The following is an 18529-nucleotide window of genomic DNA, read 5'->3' on the forward strand; positions in this document are numbered from 1 at the left end:
CCCTGCCTTCACCATCCCAACTGTCTGGGGGAATCTATATGATGAATCATGAAGAGATTTCTTCTTTCTCAGTCTGTACAACTCTCTGCTTCTCGCTCGGCTTCTCTCTTTGTCTGTTTTCTCTCTCTCCTCCCATTCTTTATGTTATTTTTAATGAACTCCTCTGTGCCCCCTCCGCTCCTTCTACACTTCAACTTCTTCCATTCTTCTTCTTCCGTCTCTCTCTTCTCTTCCTCCCTCCTTCCCTGCATCCCTCCCCTTTTCTGTTCTCTCCACACCTCTACTCCCTCCCTCTCTCCCTCCTCTACCATCTCTCTCTCTCTCTCTCTCTCTCTCTCTTTTCAATGTACATAACAGTCTTTAGGAGGGAGCCCTGGCGGTATCTATGGCAACCAGATTGCTAGGCAACAGCCGTTTCTCCCTTCCTTTCCTGTGCCGTGCAGCAGCAGCCAAGAGTCAACCAATCAAAAGCTGAGGAGAAATGCCGGTGTGCGTGAAAAGTTCAGAACACATCCAGGAAGCATGGCGTGCTCTTTATCTCCACAACCACTGATGTTCTAACATGTAGACATATGACATGGTCAGCAGATCAGAAAATCTATATTTGCGAGGAAGGAGGAAGCAAAAATTTAAACTGAACAGAAACCTATTGAATCATTGAAGAAATTTTAGAGGAACAGGTGACTTCAATGTAAAACATTTCCATGCTGATAAAATAACAGAATATAAAAGTTTACTTACACTCTAAAATGGACACAAAGGAGTGACACACCTGTATCTGCCCAGTGATTCCTCGATTAATGATAACTGCTAAAGTAAGAGGTAAAATCTTAACACACTGTCAAATGATCCTTGCTGAATAATTCAGAGGAGTAAGACAGACGGCTGTAAAGAGAAGCAGTGGTGCACATGTTGAGTGACAACAGACTGCAGGGAGTGGCCACTTCAGGTCGGTCAGCTTTGGTTCACATCGATGTTGGTTGATCAACATTTCTTTCACTGACAGCGGGAGGAAGACGAGAGGCCATTTTGAGACACAAGGCAAAAAATGGAGAGGAAAGAAACACCACAACAACCAACAATGGTGGATAGGAACAGAGAGATGCTGACCTTCAAAGGGCTCAATTACATGACACACACACACACTCAAAGTTGGGCATGATTGCCCATATAGCACATTCACACAACTCAGTGGCAGACACAAGCACACACACACGCACGCAAGCACTTCTTACAGTGTGTGTCTATGTGTGTGTGCGTTGTGTGCATTTTCCGACACACACACTCGGAGCGTCCCTGCTGCTCCACACTGTAGGACCGTCTGTCCGTCCAGATAAAGTGGCCTCTGAATCTCAGTTCTGATTTGAGAAGGGGGATTTAATGACAACTATCCCCCCGCCCTCTCTCTTCCTCTTCCTCCCCCTCCGCCTCCCCTCCCCTCTCTCTCTGTCTTTCTATTATTTCTCTCATTCAGTCGTCATGTCCTTCTTGCAATCTATTTATCTCATTTCTGCTATTTCACTATTTCACTCTCTCTTCCACTTCTTTCTCTTTCTCTCTCTACTCATACCCCACAAAACCAATTTTCAGGTGGACACAGCAGGGCTGACCTCCAAAGTAAACATCCCCCTTATTCATTCACTTCTCCTCAGCCTCCTCCTCCTCCTCCTCTTCCTCTTCTCCCCCCACCCCCTCCCTCCTCACATCAATGCCAAAAGAACCCCCACACCTCTGTCCTAGCACCCCCCCCCCCCCCCCTTTCTCTACCTCCAACCTTCTTCTTCTCCTGTTTAAAAGAAAAGAAGTAAAAGAGAGTAAAAAAAAACATTGGATGTGGTGCAGTCATGAATTCTAATGGCGCTGATCGCTTTGAGTAAACAGTATATCGGCTGGGATCCAAATATACGGGGAGGTTTAATAGTGGTGGCTGGTTTTGGTGATGGTGCTCAGGCGGAGAGTATAGACACAAAACAGCGAAATAAATTAAAACAAAACCCAAAGCTGGATGATGGATGAAGCAAAAGAAGACGGAGGAGAAGGTAAAAAGGGGCAGGCAGAGCAGGAGGGGAGAGGAGGGTTAAGTGAGGATGCAGAGCAAGAGCAGAAGAGGAAGATGGACAGAGAGAAAGAGAGGGAAGGAAAATCTCATCTCCTGGTGGAATAATCTGCCATTTATCACACTGATGGAAAAACAGGGAGTGAGAATGGAGTTGGATGAGGTTCAGAAAGGACAGAGTTTTATAGTTTTTGTGCAAACTTTAAGCTTCCACTTGTACCGTGGATGCTGCATTCATACTATAGCGTCTAGACAGCTTTTTCTGAGCAAGAGTATAGCATGAATTATGCATGCAGGGTTGCTCTCATTTGGGGGAGCCATATTAATAATATTACATATGTGGCAATATACCAAAGGCTAGAGGAGTCTCCTTCATGACACTCAGCAGATTGGGGGAAACTTATAATGGTGTGCGCGCGTGCACATACACACTAATGTAATCACAATTGCATGCATGTACACACTCACAGAGCCTTGCAAATGCATGTGCATGCAGGGGTACACACACACACGCACACACACACACACACACACACACACACACACACACACACACACACACACACACACACACACACACACACACACACACACACACACACACACACATAGGGGCTAAGCTTCTTTTTCATTTCTGCAGAGAAGATTGCATTTTCTGAAGCTGTGTGTGTGTGTGTGTGTGTGTGTGTGTGTGTGTGTGTGTGTGTGTGTGTGTGTGTGTGTGTGTGTGTGTGTGTGTGATTACTGACTGTTTGGGAGGGAGTGATGGGGGATATTAAACGATTCAAATGCTGTCTCCCTTGCTCTCCTCGCTGTAGAGACCTAAGACTGCAGCATGGCCACACACACACACACACACACACACACACACACACACACACACACACACACACACACACACACACACACACACACACACACACACACACACACACACACACACACACACACTTACATACATAGACTGGGCCAGTCTGTTCTGTCAGACAGGCCAATTTAAAAAACGCACGATGCCAATTAACTGAGAGGCAGAATAGTTTCAGTGTGGACATTGTTGTAGTGCAGCATACACGGATAATGTGGACACATGTGTTTTTGTGTGTATTTATCTATGCTCTATTCTGAGCAAATAGCTTGTTTTAAGAATGGGATGAACAAAGAAAGTGGTGAATTATCTGCGTTCCCTTTTTCCAATGTCCACAGCTATTTTTCTTGGGGGGGTTTTGTGAACAACTATAGACGTTTTATTGAAAATTACTAACCAAAACACAATCTCCCACAGGATAAACGCACACTATAAGAAGAGTTTACAAAGAAACAAAACACGCAGACAGAAGACAATCTTTTACAAAAACCACACACTGATAGAAAACTGGCCCTGGGGGGTGGAAATGAATAGCGACAAAGACAACAAGCTGCTCATGACCTGCTCGTAGAATCCTAAATATTTGCTTTACTTACTATTCACTCTTATTTCTCTCTTATGGTCCCCATTAGCAGAAGCTTTGTCACACTGTAATAACTGCAACCCACAGAACTGTTATACATACACTGCCATTCTGTGCCTTTTTACTCTTTGGACAAGCTTGCTCTCCAGGTATTGCACTCTGCCTCTTTTCAGCATCAGAGACTCTGCCAATATTCAGTAACTGTCAGATTTACTTCCCGTGATCTGATTATATACAAGCAAAGCCCCACAAGGAATAATGTGGCATGAGGTGAAATCCAGACTGACATTCAATGTACATTAAGTAATAACATTTATAATGGACATATTCCATCAAATTGCTACATGCAGTGCCAAGACCTGGGTTCCACTTCCCAAAAGCATTTTAAAGCTATAGGACGATGTTAGCCCATAGATTTACAACTGGCCAAAGAGCATCTGAGCCTTAAAATGCTTTCGGGAAACAGAATCTATGATAAAACACACTGGATTTTTTGGAACAGATGAATAAAACCGAGCCATCACTAATGTATGTCAACTGGATTAGTGCATCCATCAATCCACAATCTATTCTTCTTATCCTTGGAATGTTGTGGAGAGCTGTATCCAATCCTAGCTGACATTAGGCGGAAGGCAGGGTACACCCTAGGTCGGCAGCTTATCACAGGGCCACTATACAAAAAACAAACAACTATGGTCTCCAATCAACCTTTCCCTCAATCAGCATGACTGTGGGAGGAAGCCAGAGTACCCAGAGAAAACCCACACAAACACAGGGAGAGCATGCATCCTTGCCGAACAAGGAATCAAACCAGGGAACCTTCTTGCAGTGAGGCAACAGTGCTAACCCAAACATCTGTAATGTGGTTTTTTTGTAGATTCTACTCTTCCCTTTGATGACACTGTTCAATAATCGTCAGCCTCATAGCCAGAATTAAAGGATTTTTATCATTCTGAAAACCCTGATTTACTTTCAATAACAATGTTGTTTTTCCTGACAATCACAGTCAGCTTTAAGTCAGATAAATGGCAAATAAACTATGATAAAAACACAGTGCACTTAGCGTTAAGCAACAAAAAGATGGTTAAGATTAGGGAGGGAATGTGGTTACTAGGGACAAAGAAAATTAGACAAACTCAAACTTCCACATCCCTACTGTCAGCCTGGCTTTGTATAGGACACACTACACTCTGCATTGGAACTGAACGTTGACACCATCCATGATTCCAGTAAAATGGGCTGAGGCCTTCAGAATGTGATAAACTGATGCTCATATGACAGAACCTACTGCGACAGCGATCCTCTACATTAAAGATTTAACATTGTGAAATAAATGTTTGATATCGTGTTTCCCTCCAAATCTCAGGTCACTTGGAAACAAATCAAGAGTCACCTGCCATGTTAGCAGCTCTATGAGGCTGTACTTAGGTAGGCTACAGCAGCGCTTTTAGCTCGAAGCTGCCAATGCTAACATGTTACTAAATGCAAAGTACACAGAGGATGAGGATGGAGTACACCACAAATGACCATTTCAATCTGATGGTGGAGATAGAGGAAGAAGAAGAAGATGAAGAAGTCAGGGCAACACCAAAGTTACTATAGTTCAACCGAGGAACATGAACGATTGCACCAAATTTCACTGTAATACATCCAATAGCTGTCGAGACATTTCGGGATCAACAAAGTCACTGGGATCTTATGTCTGCTGTCTGTGCACCATTTCAAGGCAATTTATCCAAATGATAAGCTTTGTCTGAGACCAAAGTGTTAGACAACTGACCAACAAACCAACGCTGCTATTCACAAAGCCATGTCACAAGCATGGTTGGAAATACCTGACTATATAAATATATGATAAACCACTTCACAATAAAAACATCTGTTCCCTTGCCCTCTTGCATTTACATACATTCCTACACAGTCTGGCACACAGTGCTGGAGGCATTAGCAAGCAATACCATGGGTCTTAATTATAACTTAATGATATTCCGGAGCAGCACATTAATGGAAACTCATTAAGGTGTTGATAGCTGCAGCCATACTGCGTGCTTTAAACTGAAAGGTACATTGAAAGGTACAAATATAGAGTGGGTTGGAAATTTCCCAAAGTGTGTGACTGGTGTTTGCCCACTGATTTAGCTACTGAGCTGATGAGTGTCCATTGAAGAGTTCTCACTGAGCTCATGTGTCTTTGGAGGAGCTGTTAAATCTGTTAAGGTTGTGTAAACTGATGGAAACACTGACAACACTTTATACTTTCAGAGTAAGATTAACATAGATCATTCTGCAGTGATGTTAAATGAGTGCTTTATTTTATGTTATTCCTGCCCAGCCACGGCCACTTGTCCTATTACTACATGTAAGTAAGATAAGACAAGACAAGATAAGATAAGATATATTTCTATATACAGTATATGCATATATAGACTGTTATAGTATGTAGTATATAGGCAGGTATGGTATACAGTTTAAATATGAGTATGGAAATATGTGTAAAAATAATGGGTTGTATTCTTAAATTAGTATAATTTCACAGTAGTATACTAAATAGTATTATGCTATAAACATATAGTTGTGATGTATGTATATTTATGTATGTATGTATGTGAACTTGTCCTGGAATATTAACATATACTGCAGGTTTACACAATGCATGTTTTGTACCCCTTCATATTAGGGTACTCGTCACTGTTGTTTTCACCACAGAGACTCCCATCTTAAACTGTGGCTGCAGAATCATAAAATGGCTGAGAATTTAGTTAAGTCATTAGCAAAAAGTAAAATAAACCTGAAATGAATTCAATAGGTTTCAGTTTCCTTTTCTTCCTCTTTTTAGTCTCTTGGGCAAGTCAGATCTGTTAAATGTTACTTAAACATCAATAACATCAAATAAAATCAAAATGTCGGTTCACCAAAGCGTCTGACTCTTGTTCAGTGCAGGCCAAGAAGTGAGTTAAGAAGCCAGGTCGAAGGATTTTTATAAACCACAAACACAGCTCAACACAGCGTCATTGCCTCACTCTGAAATTGTTGGAACTGAAGAAATCTGCTAAACCCAGCTCTCCACTGGGAGAAATCTTATCTTTCATCACTCAAGAGGAAAGTTTGGATTCAGTTCAGTCAGCATTTTAACTATCTATAACGCTGCAGGAGGATCAATAGCTCTTGATAATATTCTAGATTATTAAAGCTCACACTGCTAAACCTTCTACATGTTCATCCTGTCGCTGAGGTCTCAGAATCAGCCCGTCCTACCAAACAAGATCCTGAACATGAGGTAAGTAATGATGGACAAGAAGATGACTGTGAGAAAGTTTAATATTCAGGCAGCAGACTCACGCTTGTGGTTGTTCTTGCGTTGGAAGGGTAGTGTATGTCGCTCTGAGTCTTCCTCCCCCTCCTCATCTGCCAGGTGGGTGTGAGTGTAATGGTAACTCAGCCCTGGGCGGTTCTTATAGCGCTTTCCACAAACTGGAACACACACACACACACATACAGTCTATTATAAAGTATCTAAGTTTTTTGTACAAGTAAGTTATGAATATATACATAAAGAGAAATGTGAATAAAGACGTAACGTTGCACTCACTGTCACAGACGTAAGGCTTGTCTCTGTCTTCAATGGCAGGCAGCTCTTGTCTCTTTCTCATGCCCCCGACGCCGTAGGCCTGGAGCGAACACACACACACACACACACACACACACAAACACACACACACACACACACACACACACACACACACACACACACACACACATACACACACACACACACACACACACACACACACACACACACACACACATAAATTACACGGCTAAAGTTTCAGCTTCGTGACTTGTCACAGAAGTCCTGTATTCACACACACACATACATAAAATAAAACTAGCGTAACAGCACACTCTCTTGTTTTGTGTGTTCAAGTGTCTACAAACCCACTTTTACACGATCATGTACACACACACACACACACACGTTTGCATGCTAATCATCTGCTCTCAGTGTAAAGCTGCACTTCCAGCAGGAGGGGGCTGATGACACCAAGCAGGGGAGCAACAGCTCCAATTAGCAACCCTGGTGTCTGCGTGTGAGCATGTGTTTGTGTGAGTGTGTGTGCGTCTGTGTGTACATGTGTCTGGTGATACTTTTCAGAATACATTGTTAACACTTGATTATCTTCCCATAGGATGGAGGGGAAAAACCTGTCTGATTTAATCAAAGTTGTAAAAAGAAAAAAATATTTTTAAAAGGTTGTCCCAGCACGAGCAGAATCTCAATTTCTGGATCTGTTAGCATGTATTATTCGTAATGACTGTTGGTATGTACATAGCATTTCATTACAGAGTCTTAAAGATTTTCAGGCTGTAAAAAGTGAAACGCTCTCACATGCATGCAAAGGTTGTGCTCAAGTATTGTGCATCAGAATATCTTATAGGCTGTCATCTTAAACTGTGGTCTAATTCAGCTGTGTGTACGTGTGTCTGACAGGCAGGTCACTAAACCTTCACCTCAGGCCCACCACACTTGGACTGGGAGCTCAATCTGGATCATTTCTGCAGATTTTAACTAGGCTTGATTAAAGTATGAAATGTCAATGCTGTGCTTACCCGTGCTTTGGTACGGTTCTTGCGCTTCGGAACGTCCTCCTCCATCTCATCCACCTCCAGGTCGTGAGGGAAATCCCCGACAAGCAACTTCTGTGGGGGCGAAATATAGAAAGAGAGAGAGGTACAGGGTAGACTGTAAGCTTTTTATTTTCTTCTCTTTTCTTTCAGCCATCTCAGCCTCTTCTTCCATTTGTTCCATATGACCCGTGGGTGGTCATGAAATTGCACATCTTCCTGCTGATTTTGAGGGTGTTTGCCTAATCATAGTGCAGGAAACAACTGTAAGAGCAGAACCATTAACACTAAATATAGCCAAATGTGTCAGTGTTTCATTTAAATTGAAATAAATGATTCGATTTACTACTTTCTTAACTGAAGGGCTCAAAATGCAACTTAGTATTCCACATTCCCAGAAAGGAGATTCCGCAGATGCACATTAACAAGGAAATAACAAAATCAAGCAACAGAGGGCTAACTATCCTGATTTTAGTCTCTAAAATGGTTCAAGCCCTTAAAATACCAGATCCTACATTTCCCACTGCATAAATTCATTATGTGACATTCCGAGGTGAAAATAAAACTTGATCAGCTCTGTACATCTAACAAAATCACCTGTCAAGACTTTAGGGACTCCGTTGACATGACGGAAAAAATATTTAAAAAAAGATACCACTAACAACATCATCTGGGTCAGTTCTTTAGTCGGCTCCATCCTTCACCCAGCCTTCACAGGCTGCGTACTACTCTCCACTGAACTTCATGTGTAAAATCAATCCTCCTTTATGGGATGAGCGTTTATCTTTTTTACGCCTTAAAGGAAAACAACAGTTTTAGGTTACAAGACTTTAATCTGATTGTGTTCAAAAAGAGATCGCTGTAAGGTGTTGACGTAAAGCCCCGAGTGAGCCTTGAGACCTGGATTAGAGGAACTGAACACTACTTCAGCTTTCAGAAAGCTGTGACGGCCATTCACTCGACTGCTGATTGATTAGCTGTCCATCTGAGTTCAAGAGTTCAAGAGCAACGCCCTGTAGCTGATGAAATACAGAGTCAGGTGGACTTAAAGTTTCTGCTTAGAAAAGTGCCACATGCCGTAAAAAGAATGACAAACAGCAAAGAGGTGGCTCCGATTCCCTCAATTGCCCCTTATTCAGAAATATTTGGCTATTCATATACACAAGTGGATTCCCAAGACTGACTTCAGTGCAATCACACACAATTACAATTAAACACACACACACACGCGCGTACACATACGCACACATTTTGAGCCAGGAGGGATGTCACAAACAAAACACGCTCCGAGAGACAAAGGCGGAGACAGACAGAGGAACACAAACACAGAGGGTAATACAGACAGATAAAAAGAGGAGACAGGCTGACATAAGAGGAAAACAACAAGAACAAGACACAGAGAATAACAAATAACTGAAGAGAGAAATGAGAGGGGGGAGGGAGAACAATGAGTCTCACCTGACACTCGCTCATTGGCTCTTCTTCCTTGGTTTCTACCTTCTTGTCCAGGGTTTCCCCGGCGAGAAGCGACTCCAGCACAGGCCCATCCGGGATGCCCCCCTCCTTCTTTAGCGAAGCCTCGTAGTCTGAGGGATGAGACAATTACAATCAGAAAGCACCAGAGACCTCACAGTCATGCTGACATGCTCATTTGAGCTAACGCTGCCCTGAGGAAACTAAACGTGGCTGGTTTGTGGAGACACAAGGATTTTCTGCAGTGTATAGAGGCGGAAGTAAGCATCTGCAATTTGAATATCATATGGATGAGGTTTAGGGAAAGTGTCCACATTTTCTTTACAGATGTTTTCTCTTCATGTTAGCCACAAAAGAGTTTTACATCAACTTTAGCTTGATTATGACGCAAACACAAAGCTTAGTGACGACACAGAGCCATGAACAGAACCAGCGTGATGTTTGAGCGTTTGCAGTCGTATTTGTGTTGTTATCTAGACAGAGATATTTTGTGAAACAAAGGTTTTGTGTACAGAATTTTTTTTTTTAAGTGAGGGGAAATCTTCTGCACAAAAATATCAGCAGTAGTAGAGACAAGGCCTACGTCTTATATTACAGTCAGAAAAGGCAGGTAAAGGTGGAAGAAATTGTTTGACCCCTTCAATTTTAATAACAAGATACATTTTAATCCTCACTGATCTCCCGATGGGGCAGAAAAAACAACAAGGTTTTCAAAAACATGTTTATGAAATAATGTTGTTTCAGCTCTACAAGCGGATGCAGAGTATTCAGTGAATGCAATAATATTAGATAATGTGGAATAAACATGAATTTTAAAAATCAAAGCTACTCAAGGGGAAATAAAGAACATAACAGGAGCCTATTTGTGTGCTATAGGCCTATTAGATTTTAATATGCTTAAGTAAAAATCTCAATTATAAAGCAGTAATATGTGTAACCAAGTCTGTAATATTTAATTATATAATTGCATAAAATGTGTATATTACCTGACATGTGCAGGCCTCCATAGTAAAAATGTGGAAGGTTTGAGAAAGTTTCTGAACCACCACGTTAACTTTTTGGTGACCCTCCTCAAAAAGGTGCTTCACCTCTCTTTATTGTTGAACTCTATGGGAGGTATGTGACGTTTTGTGGTACAAATTTCATTATTTGAGCCTTTCTGTTGTCATAGTTGTAAGTTTACTTGCTAACTTGAAGTTATTGTGCAATATGCTAACATATTTGTGTTGTTTAATTTGTGTTTTGGCTCTTTTCAGTCTTTGTTTCAAGGTACTGCAAGCCCTTTTTGGCTTTTGTGTTCCAAGGGAGAGGGGCTTTACTTTACTTCACATCTGACAGTTGGATTTTGTTATTTGTCTCATTTTGTCAGAATAAATGGAGATCACCTCCAAACATTATTTTGTGATCTGGCCCTTTTTATCACATCAGAACGCACACAATGCTAGATTCCACTGGTTACACTTAATTGTGATTTTGATAAGCCTATGGAATTTTGGAAGACTAGCCTTAGGCTAAAAGAAAACCAAATAAAGCATAGACAAACAAATTAAAGGGAAAAGTGGCATTGTTACGAGGTAAATGGGCAGCATTTATTAACAATTTACAATTAGGAATATGTACCCAAAGATTCCACAGTGCTGTTGATGCTAAAGAGCTGGCCCAGTTACTCCTTACCAATTTTGAACTCGATGGGTACGAGCCGTGGGTCCTCCAAGATGTTTAGCCGTCTCTTCTTGCGCCAGCAGCGAGCAGGATATGTGTACAACTGACCTGGAGCATGGCCTGGAACACAAAGGAATACACAGCTTGACAGAGAAACAAACATGACTCAGAAAAAATTAAATAGATTATTAGAAAATAAAGTTTAAACTCAAAAATGTTTCAGACTATTGTCTTAATATTTCTGTGCCAATGATATATATACTGTAGAAATACATGCTGTTAATTTCAAAAAATTGTAATTCCCACAAGGGGAGCTCTCAGGGGTTTCTGGTTCAAATTTCAACTCTCGAAAAGTTGAAAGCTTGAAAAGTGCTATATAAATAAAATATTATATTATTATCATTCTTATTATACAAATCTAATGGTTGTCAAGCAATTTCTATAAAAGCAAAATATGTCAACCTGAGGAAAAATCTGAATTAATCCTATCTTCCTCAGGGGACCATGAATGTTGATTGTATCTACTCTGGTGGTACAACTTTAGCATGGCCAATAGTATAAATGGTTGTCTGAGGTACTGCACATGCTTCCATTATTAACGCAGTTTATAAATACTTCATAAACTACCTTTTGTTGGCTTTGGAAAACTTCATCTCAAGGTTGTGTCTAATGAATAGTTAGCTATTAAAAACATGACTAACAGAAACCAAATAGGAATGAACCTTAATTCTTAAACACTTGCAGAATGTTAATTAATGAAATCAATTAGCAAAATTGATTCTGTTACTTTATGCAAATCAAGTAAGACCTAAAAACTAACTAACAAACAAAAGACTTTAACGGGCAGACACTTAAGGCTACAAACTCAGTGAACCAACATACACACATACACGTACGACATACACTCTCACACACACACACACACACACACACACACACACACACACACACACACACACACACACACACACACACACACACACACACACACACACACACACACACACACACACACACACATGCATAAAGAGCATCCTCTCTGGAATAGCTGGTGCCAGCGGCATATCATTGCCTACAGGGGTGTCTGATTCCCTGCCAAAATACACTGATGTTACAGAGAAAGAAAAAGCGATGAGAAAACACCCTTTAGGGAAAGAAGGAAAAAAAGTTGAGGTGTGAGAGGTGGGGGCCTGGAAAAGAGGAGGAGGAAATAAGGGAGTGAGGAAAGACAGACAGAAACACGCAGAGCAGAGGAAGGAAGGAAGCCACGGGACAAATGACTGAAGAGAGTAATTTGTGTCGCACAACAGCTGGCACAACACAACAAACACACACACACACACACACACACTAACAAAGAAGAGTGCTCTGGAGGACTCCTCGTGCTTCAGCCAGACACCTAACTCTGCCCAGGTACTGAACACACAAACACACACAGAGAGACACACACCCGGTCCACGGTGGTTCTTCTCCATCCAGATGTAACAGTTGCTCTGGGCCACGCCGGTCTGGGAGTCCAGGAAGGGGAGACGCATGGAGCGCTCGGCACACAGACGGGCATTGTAGCTGCGACAGTGTTCAATGGCCTCCTTATAAAACTCCTCACCAAGACTGAGGGAGGAAAGAAGAAGAAAGAGGGGAAGAGGAAGAGCAAGAATATAAAGAGTGAAGAGGGGGTGTGGGGGTCAAAGGTGAAGGAGAAGCAGGGAATACAGTCCAATGTCAGCTGGGAAACAAGATGGCCAAATGTGTGTGTGTCTGTGTGCATGCATGCCTGTGTGTGTGTGTGTGTGTGTGTGTGTGTGTGTGTGTGTGTGTGTGTGTGTGTGTGTGTGTGTGTGTGTGTGTGTTTGTCAGTGTATGTGTACGTGTGTTTGTGTGTATCAAGCTGCACACACATCTTAGTGCATGTCATGGGCAGTTATTGTTTAACTGTGTGTTCATGTGTTGAAAAGCCATACACATCCACAGCCCTATCAACCTGGGTCATGGCAGATGAGCTGGTAACTACAAACACACACACACACACAATACACATTTTTCTCTGGGAGGACGATGCCAACTATATACAATCTATTTTCTCACCTGTCCAAGTGTGAGTTTGATTAACATTCAGTGTAATATTCTTCACTTTGTTCCTCCCCCCCTCCTTCCTTTCACTCCCTTCTCCCTCCCTCCCATCCCTCACTCTCCCTCTTACCTGTTCTTGATGACTGCACCTCCAGATTGCCTGTAGGGAGAAGAAGAAGAAGAAGAAGAAGAAGAAGAAGAAGAAGAAGAAGAAAAATCCAATAGACATGTGGTGAGTCACTCCTACACCCCACCCAACGTTCATTTGGCTTCATGGTCCTTTACATCTTTCATTCACTCTCTCGTGCCTTCACCTTTCTCTGAATCAGCTCCCTCTTCTGTTTTTTTGTTTCCTGGCACGTTTACCGTTCACACTTTTTGAAATGTTCATCGTTCTTCCCACTTCTGTCTCGTCTCTCTTTGTCTTTCTCCTGTTAATCACTCCTCTCTAGTGTCTTCCTGCTGAGTGCAGACATCAAGGTCACTCTGCTATACAGGACACACTAAACTACAGCTACAGCACACACACACACACGCACACAGAGAGCAGAGCCAACAGCAACCTCTGAAGAAAGTCAGTGCTGTTTCAATAGGATGATTTGCTGGATTTGGTTTGAGCATCCTCTGAAAAGTGTTGCTGAATAAATGAATGATTCATTTTGCAGCAATTCTCCATGTAGATGTGTAGTTTTCATCAAATTAGCTTGAAATTATACATTATCTTAATGCATTATTACTTCACATGCTGAACAAGTGCTCCATCAACATTGCACTGATCACACTTTCAGACCAACTGCTGACAGTTTGAAACAAAGGATCAAAATCAATCTTGCACAGCCAGAGACATCACCTTTTTTAATTAACACGTTCTTTGTCAAAAAGTGGGACATAATTACCCACAATTCCACATGAACGCTAGCAATTCAGTCAGAGACATGTTAGTCTGAAAGAAACCAAGGTAAGACATGAGACTCAAGCAGATGAGGGATGAGGAGCAGCATACAGAGGTCTGGTTAACTCACTCCTTTCAAATTCCACACTCAGACTTTTATCACTTTCAAACTTGCAGTCTTCAGACCCAGCTGTCACTGATTACGTTTACGTGGACAGCGACTGTTGACCTGAATATGGGCGGGCCAATGAAACAATATAAGTAATTATGGCAAGATGATTTCCATCAATAGAAATACCAAAAAACTGTATGTCGATAAAATTCTTATGCATTGTGCAAGCACAGTGAGAAGCTACAACACATAATTGATTAATCTCAGATTTGTACTGTTGTTTGCAGAGTGTTTGTCATCCCCTGCTCATAACGTTTAAAACCACAACCTTCACTCAGGAGCAAAAATCTGTCTTTAAATTTAACAGAAATGAAAATGCGACATTTATCTGGATTATTATCAATATGCTGAAATTAACACTTTCATCCTGATATTAATTTTGACATACGGCCCAGCCCTACTATGGATAAGACATTAATTTGATAATGGTCTTTGCTAATAGAATATTCCATTCATATTCACATAAGCATGTTACAGAGCAGAGTCTGATTTTGAATCATGTCAACTTTACATCCTACAACTCATGTATATTCGAGGGAATGTGTCTTTAAGCAGTGTTTCAATGACGCAAAATGCAGTGAACTCTCCAATAGGACATTGTTATGTGATTATGATGTATACATACTCCACATGTTTAAATTTGATCATTGATTATTCCGAGTATGACCTTATTCAGGCGAGGGTATCAGAAAATGCTGTTTACATGTCAGTGTCTTATTCAGACTACTGTCTTATTCAGGTTAATAAAGCAGTATTGCTGTCCATGTAAACGTGTCTACTGACTCAAGTGACCTGAGGTTATTTTCTAGACTTAAACACAGCAAAACCTCCAGAGACACAAAAGGCTTTAAACAGCTGTTTTCACCTAATACAACTTTGATGTGTACAACTTAGAGGAGTTTCCCTTCTCTAGGCAAAACCAGTCCCCTGATGGAAGCCACAAGAAGAATAAAGTCAGTTATTAAGACTCTTCTGACACTTTGATGGAGTTTTAACACTTAAAAACAGACATTTTAAATAATTGATGAAACAATTACTGAAGAGAATCTTGTTTGCTTTGTTGAAAAACAAACAAACCATAAAACGTATTCAGGGATTCATCCATTATGCACAATTTGGTAGACTGGATTAAATTTGTTATTGTAAGAGAATACAGTTTCACAAAAAAAATTTAAAAAAAGAAAAAAGATCCCACACTAGTTGTATCTGCACCACAAATCTAATCAGTTCCTTATTGGCTCGAGGCCTAAACTTCTGCCAAAGTTTTCTGAAATCTGTAAAACAGTTTCTGCGATATCGGCTAATAACCGACAAAAAGAACAAAAACTCAGTGGACAAAAGCCTCTTTGGTGTAATTATTTAAAAACAAAGCAGCACAACAATACTGTTGAGGTACAAACAAAGCATATAATCATCTTTGATTAGAACAAAAGCAAAAAGAGGTTTGAAAGGATTTGACTTTTTTGACAAGACACTCAAACAAAAAGAAGATTATTTATGGTTTAATGTCCTTAGTAGCTGGATTAAAACTAGAGAGGGGAGTAAGGAGGATAAATCCCCGACCCAGCAGATTCTGGTGCGGTCTGAGAGCTTTAGCGTGGCGTCTTCGAAGCCGCCTAAACCAGTTCTGTGACCTCGCAGTGCCATCATGTGACATTTAAAGGATGTGATCAGGGCGTCAATATGTGGGGCACACTGCACTCATGTGCATTAATGTGTCACTGGGAATGAGCTGCTCACCCTCTGCTGGAGAGAAAATGTTTCTTTACAGCTCAGAGCCTGCGACTGGCTGTGCATGTGACCGTATGGCCGCATCACTGGTGCGTCATCGGGACTTTTCCTCACCTCACTTCACTTTGCTTTAGTGCTGTATCCTCCCTGCAGTTTACAATAAACCAATGAAGAATGGAGCAGGGAAGAGGCCTGTCCAAAAAAATAGCAGGTTAGATCGACACAACCAAATATAGGCCTACCTTCTGTTATTTATATAAATAGTCATGAAGTGGGAAAATAAACACTCACACCCACTGAGAGGTGCTCAAACAGTCGCACACATTCAAAGAACACCAGTCCACAGAGCCCTACACATAGGATTTTTTAAATATTAAGCGCAACATGGTGAATAAAAGACTTGGACTTCAAGGGCAGCACTGGTGACCACACTGAAATATACCAGAGACCGAGTGAGGAAAAAAAGGAAACCATTCAAATTTTAAACAGCTCACCCCTGAGCTCCCCATCCCTCTCCTCCTTCAGCAGCCTTCTCACTTCAAACCCCACCCCCCTTCCATCCCTCCATCACCATCCTCCTCTCCTCCGCTGCCTTTAGAGGTACTGGCTCACCCCTCTCGATAATAAGTTGACAGCTGTAGAAAATGGCTTCTTTCAATTTGGGTGCTCCCAATCTCATTACATTGCGATAGCAGAGCAGCATGACTGTTTGCCTGCTTGGAGGCTTGTACAGGAGAGGAGCTAAGGCTCCCACAGCGCAGGCCGAGAGCGAGCTGTAGGAAAAAAAAGAGAAAGTTGGGAGAAGACTTGAAGAAAGAGAGAGGTGGGAATGAGAAGGGCAGAGGAGAGAAAATGTGAAAGACAGATGAAGAATTGGCAGAGAGACAGTGAGGGAAGAGGTGAGTAGAGAAAGGGACAACAGTGAGACGGAGAGAGACACAAGTCTTGAGCTGTGCAGTAGCAGAGCAGGATGACCTGTGAAAAGCTCTCTGTCGTTCGCATTTCTCTAGACCAGTCTCAATTTGTAAAATAATCATATTCAGCTCTCAGATATGATTCAAAACCTCCATCCGGGGAGTGGCGACAGCAGGAAAAGTGTGATCAGCAAATACTGCCTCAAATGCCGTCTCTCATCATGCTCGCTAAGTAATAGTGAAGCCGAATAGCAGAGAAATTAAACGACTCTGAACTCAGCGAGCGACAGACACCATGTCCTCCCTCATAGTCTCTACGTGGAACACACACACTGCTTTAAAAAAACATTAACATCATTAAACATGTATGTTATACGAGGTTAAGTGATACTCAGGTGGCTGGTTGCATTATTAGCCACTGGCAGGTTCATCAGTGCCCATGTATCCTGTCAAAATGTAAAGTTGAAGCAGCAGACTGCGTATTGTGCATATGGCTGCATAGCAGAGACTCAAGTCGCCTTTGTAGTTACACAGTAGAGTATAGCGTGTATAAAGATGGGTGACGCGTCTCCACTTCCTCCCACTATCCAGGTATGAAGCCAAATGATTCTGCATATGGTCGTGGCCATCTCGCACTGATGTCATAATTTGTGTGTGTATTAGCAATCAGGGATGGAACCATGGTACAACGTCCCATCAATACATGTGCTCGACCAATCATCATGAGTACATCACAGCTGTTAATCATGACGTCCACCATGGATCTGCACCAATGTTACACACTCATGAATATCAGTCTGCTAAACGGGGCCTGAGTTTTTCATCAAAACCCACAAATTATTATTTGAAAAATCAACAAAACTGTTGAAATCTCACAGTGTTAAAGAAAGTGGGGGGGGGGAATCCATCAAAGCCCTGATCCACATCTGCAAAATGTAATTGGTTCTTTGAGTACTTTTTGCTTGATCCTGCTCAAAAAAAAATATTTATATCTATTTTATGTGTATTTTCCTGTCATATTGTCCATGTCATATTTCACATTTGACCAACAGTCACATCTAAAGAGACTCTGAGAGTGGGATCAATTCTCTCATATAAACAGATCGTGTTCACCATTCACACACATTTACACACTGCTTAAAGACTTCTCCAACACAGACACACACAGTGATGGTACATAGTGCGTACTGCATACTGTATATATTTCCAACTGTGTGTGTGTGTGTGTGTGTGTGTGTGTGTGTGTGTGTGTGTGTGTGTGTGTGTGTGTGTGTGTGTGTGTGTGTGTGTGTGTGTGTGTGTGTGTGTGTGTGTGTGTGTAATAATGGATTTTCCTCCATGTAGAGAGGGTAACACTCATTGAATCACTGCTCTGTGGTCTGAGGTCCAACCAAGCAGGTTGCTGAGAACACAGACCACAGAGAGTGGCTCTGATAAACGACAAACCACACCACCGATGAAGGAAAGCCAAAAGCCTGATTCCACGTC

The 18529-nt window shown here is 41.6% G+C and overlaps 1 protein-coding gene across 1 annotated transcript in view; it reads right to left on the reverse strand.

Moving 5' to 3' along the window:
* The window catches only part of dpf1 (D4, zinc and double PHD fingers family 1), a 42403-nt gene that overhangs the window by 16625 nt on the left and 7249 nt on the right, over positions 1-18529 (reverse strand). The window contains exons 2-8 of the mRNA XM_034603872.1: positions 13463-13492; positions 12713-12873; positions 11275-11382; positions 9586-9713; positions 8113-8202; positions 7094-7172; positions 6844-6975 (exon numbers count right to left, since the gene is read on the reverse strand). Coding sequence (XP_034459763.1) covers positions 6844-6975; positions 7094-7172; positions 8113-8202; positions 9586-9713; positions 11275-11382; positions 12713-12873; positions 13463-13492 — 728 coding nt within the window. The remainder of the gene's footprint in view (positions 1-6843; positions 6976-7093; positions 7173-8112; positions 8203-9585; positions 9714-11274; positions 11383-12712; positions 12874-13462; positions 13493-18529) is intronic.

Source organism: Hippoglossus hippoglossus, chromosome 13, assembly GCF_009819705.1.
Source record: "Hippoglossus hippoglossus isolate fHipHip1 chromosome 13, fHipHip1.pri, whole genome shotgun sequence".
In the NCBI taxonomy this organism is placed as follows: Eukaryota; Metazoa; Chordata; class Actinopteri; order Pleuronectiformes; family Pleuronectidae; genus Hippoglossus; species Hippoglossus hippoglossus.